Genomic DNA, 4,593 nt, shown 5'->3' on the forward strand with positions numbered 1-4,593 from the left:
GTAATCAAGGTTTTAAAATATTCATAAGTAGGCCAGAATAAAAGTGGGTCTGAATGCTCTGATTTAAAAAATAATAATAATGAAGAAAGTCCCCTCAGCTTAAAGGTCTTCCAATTTGAAAGACTGTATAGAGCTGGGTTTTGCAAATCGGCAACCCATTCCCCCTAAGCATGGTTTATTTGCAGCCAGTCTAAGGTTTGTTAAATTGGTTCATACGTGTCTGAATAACCACATCAGAAGATCCTAGTGTAGAGCACGTTATACTAGGTTTAACAACTATATCTTCATCTTCCTGGATGACTATATTTCCTGAAACCTGGGGCATTGATTATGAGGATCACTGCATAAGGGCAACAATAATTGCTAATAATTCTAAGCATCAAGAAGCCACAGTTTTGATGGAGTTTCCATAACATTTTTCAAAATGGGAAAAAAAAGAAAGCTTAAGTATCATTCTTTATTTGAGCTTCTCTACAAACCCACAAGTTCTAGATAACAATTAAATATTGCATATCTACATCACGGGGACATTCACATGTACAGATATAACTTCATAATACCCAACAATTATACATTTTCCAAGAGCAATTCACTACTTTTTGTTTAACATTTCACTACCAATTAATTACTTTTCTCTTTTGTAAATTATGGTTAAAATAATTAGGTTATTGCCATTCAAATTTTACAGATATCAAACATAGCAATACAAATTGATCAATACAGCACTTTATGGACCTGTGGCAACCTTTCTTATAAAGCACAAGTGTTCTGGGAGCATCACAGTTGCAAGACTTTTACAAAATTATACCGCTGAACTACATAGCACGCACACATATCATTCACACAATACTGGAATGAATACCTGTCTTTGATACTGTAAGTGAATATCAGAATGTCAATAAACATCTGAAATTTATGAACTAAGAAATTTATAAAAGTATTATATATATTAGCTATATTTTTAAGTCCATATAGGAAAATATGATACAAATTAACAAGTACACATGGAATATATAGCAAAAATATATATAACGAAGTAGAACTATGGACATAAAATCATATAGACCAAAAATGGAAAAAAAACTTATCCTGAATATTCTTAAAACAAATGATTGTAAGACAGTAATTTTACATTACAAAATCAATATTTTAATACCAGGTTGTAACCTTTAACAAGGCAAATATACAGCAATGATGATGACAAGTACAGATAGACATTATATAAATCATACATAAAAATTGTTTGATACTTAGGATTTTGGTAATCTGTGACAAAATACTAAATAAGACAAAAAAATAAAAATAAAATAAAGCCAAGATAAAAAAGTTCTTGGAAATAAACCTGAACAGCCTTTGTACTACTGCAAACTATACTGAGCGTTATAGCCCTGGGTGGCACTGGCCCAATAGCATCTAAAATACCTTGGAATTCCCTGAGGACCAGCTGGAAGCCTTGAACTAGTGGCAATACAAGTAGGAGAGAGTGAAAGTAGAAAGAAAGAAAGAAAAAAAAAATTGTTTAACAGAAAGAATGAGCATCTTCAAGGCCTGATGCTTGTTATGATATTCGGTTCGCCATTTTTGTGGAGAAATTAATTCCAATATGAGAACTGCTTTGCTTGTAAAACAATCCTTTCTTATAAAATCAACAAAAAGGATGATTAACACTCATATGTACTTTAAGGTCTAACTTTTTGTACAGTTATAAAGTCAAAAGTAAATCATAAATCATCATCATCATCACTGTCAATATCACTTCACTTGTAATATACACCACTCATAAGAATAAACAGAAGCATTCCATAAAAAAATGCATGTAATTCAATTTATATCAGAACCAATCTGGTAATATATTCAACAAAACATTACTTACTCCCATAACCATATACACACTCAATGTATTCTTTCTAGCCCACGCATGACTGAGCTTCACTGGCACATCTTACGGATCATGTAGTTGAGGATACCTCCATGCTTGAAGTAGGCCAGCTCCACTTCAGTATCAAAGCGCACCAGTGCATCAAAGGAACAGCCACCGCTCACCTGTTGTAAGAAATGTGTAGTTTGTGACATTTTCTATAACCAGGTTTTTTGTGTGTATACTCCTGTGAATATCTGAATATCAACATTAATATGTCTATACCTACTTAAATATATACATAAATATATACATAAATATATACATATATACATACATACATACATACATACATACATCATATATATATATATATATATATATATATATATATATATATATATATATATATATATATATATATATATATATATATAAATATACATACATATATATTTACATATACATACACTCACAACACACACACACACCTACATAACAGAAACTTTCCTGAATAACTATATTTGCACATTTATACCTACATTCATATTTTTATTGATACTACTTTATATAATTTTTATAGATACTATAAATTTTATAGATGAATATGTAAAAAAGGAAATATGTGTGTGTGTGGTATAAAAAATAAATAAATCATTAATACCTGCACAGTGACAACCATTCCAGTGGTCAGTTCTTCTGGTAAGTTAATAGTAAATGTTTCTTTTCCTGTAAGACCAATTGTTGTGGCATTCTGTCCTTCCATGTACTGCATGGGAATAATACCCATACCCACAAGGTTGCTGCGGTGAATACGCTCATACGATTCAGCTATCACAGCACGAACACCCTGAGAATAGCAAAAATAAGTCACACTTCCTGCAAATATGAAGGCTATGCAAGCATTTGTCACTTCTTGAACAAGCCAAATGAACTCAGGAAAATATAATAAAAAGAAATTAATTTCTTATGGCTGAATACTTATCATTATTAAGTATTAAGCAACTTACCAGAAGGAATGGTCCTTTGGCTGCCCAGTCTCTTGAGGATCCTGAACCATACTCCTTCCCTGCCAGAATGATCACAGGTCGCCCCTCCTCCTTGTAACGCTCACTGGCATCAAACACATCCAACTGCAAGAACACCGTACTCAATATTCTACATACACTACATCAGTTGTTTCCACCCTTTTTTGTTTTGTGTTCCTTAACCAATATGCAATAATCTCCATGGCCTGTTCAATGACTCATCTTTTCGTATTCAGTTATCACTAGTTCTGAATAGTGTAATCGTGTCAGTAGCTATAGGACAAAGACACTTTATGGAAAGATTCCTATTGATATGTGCGAGATAATTATAAGTATGTATTGCAGGTGAAATAAAATTCAGTTTAATTCTGTCACAATTTTCATATTGCTCCCTGGCCCCCAAGAAAGTACCCCGTGGCCCCAAGGTTGGGAAAACCTGCGCTAGATGGTTACATTTGAGATTAGGAAGTCAATATGGCACTGTTAGCAAGTGAAACACATTGATACTATGGAGTAAATTTCCCTTACAGTATATACTGAATATATCTTTACTGAATCTGCAAATGTATATGTTAATCTTGTTATAAAAACATCTAAAATTTAATGACAAGCATACCTCCTCTCCAGAAGGAATATGAATGGTTCTGGGTCCAGCCTTGCCAATGAACTTGTTTACAAGTCGGATGTTGGCAAATGTTCCACGAGCCATTACAGCATCATTTCCACGGCGGGATCCATAGGAATTGAATTCACGAGGTGTAAGGCTAAAATAGGAGCAAATGAATAACAGATTTATTTGTGAAGTACTGATACTTTAATCACTACTAATGAAGTAAACATTTTGAACTACATAATTTTTTTCTGTTAACAATAACACAAAAGAGAGCCCTATTATTTGTTACTCTTTTGTTTATTCACACTCTTCTGTTGATGAAATTTTGTACCAGGAAACAAAAACTACCTTTGCTTTTAATATCAGGGGCAATGAATATCTTCAAGTGTTACATTAATACTGACATCATGGCAACTAAGTTGGTGCTATAATAAAAATAACAGCATCAATACTGATAGCATTACTGAAAAATAGCATTTATTTTTTGAAACAACAGAAGGTAAAATCAGGCCTATGATATGTAGTTTAGTCACTTGTTCCTGCATCATTGTAGTACTGCACCTTCTGTCTTGACTATATAATGTAATGTCCATGGCACTAGGTGGTGCCTGGTTGCATACTCCTTTTAGAATGGGTGGTGGTGTAGTGGATAGAGTGCACGCCTTGCAATCTCTTGCAATGGCGGTGAGGGATCGAATCCCGATCGGAGAGGTAATATATTCATGATATAAAATGCGGTATTGCATTATTCCATCTTTCATTTGAATACACCTCACGTTATCTGATTTGGGGTTTGATCTGCTCTTTCGATAAGTCCCGAATGCCCACGGGGAGTGTGTGTAAAATCTCACACTATAATGTATTATTCTGAATGCTGGTAACATATACAACCAGTGTAATTGTGTTGCAAATACGGTATGTTTTTTTAAAAACAAAACAGCATTTTCTGTTTGTGTCATCTTAACAAATGTGTGGAAATGAAATGGGATTGCATAGTACTACAAGTCTGCACTAAACCCTTTTATTATGTTTTCTTGTAGGCTAATGTGTTTCATCATTCACCATTCCTAATTGTTATGTTTTTTGTAGTAATC

The 4,593-nt window shown here is 33.3% G+C and overlaps 1 protein-coding gene across 2 annotated transcripts in view; it reads right to left on the reverse strand.

Moving 5' to 3' along the window:
• Positions 1-443: 443 nt before the first annotated feature.
• The window catches only part of LOC113810130 (cytoplasmic aconitate hydratase), a 54,006-nt gene continuing 49,856 nt past the window's right edge, over positions 444-4,593 (reverse strand). For both annotated transcript variants that reach the window (XM_070131719.1, XM_070131718.1), the window contains 4 exons: positions 3,503-3,650; positions 2,869-2,991; positions 2,523-2,708; positions 444-2,043 (listed from right to left, as the gene is read on the reverse strand). In XM_070131719.1, coding sequence (XP_069987820.1) covers positions 1,930-2,043; positions 2,523-2,708; positions 2,869-2,991; positions 3,503-3,650 — 571 coding nt within the window. In that variant the 3' untranslated portion in view covers positions 444-1,929. The remainder of the gene's footprint in view (positions 2,044-2,522; positions 2,709-2,868; positions 2,992-3,502; positions 3,651-4,593) is intronic.

This window comes from Penaeus vannamei, chromosome 17, assembly GCF_042767895.1.
Source record: "Penaeus vannamei isolate JL-2024 chromosome 17, ASM4276789v1, whole genome shotgun sequence".
NCBI classification, from domain to species: Eukaryota; Metazoa; Arthropoda; class Malacostraca; order Decapoda; family Penaeidae; genus Penaeus; species Penaeus vannamei.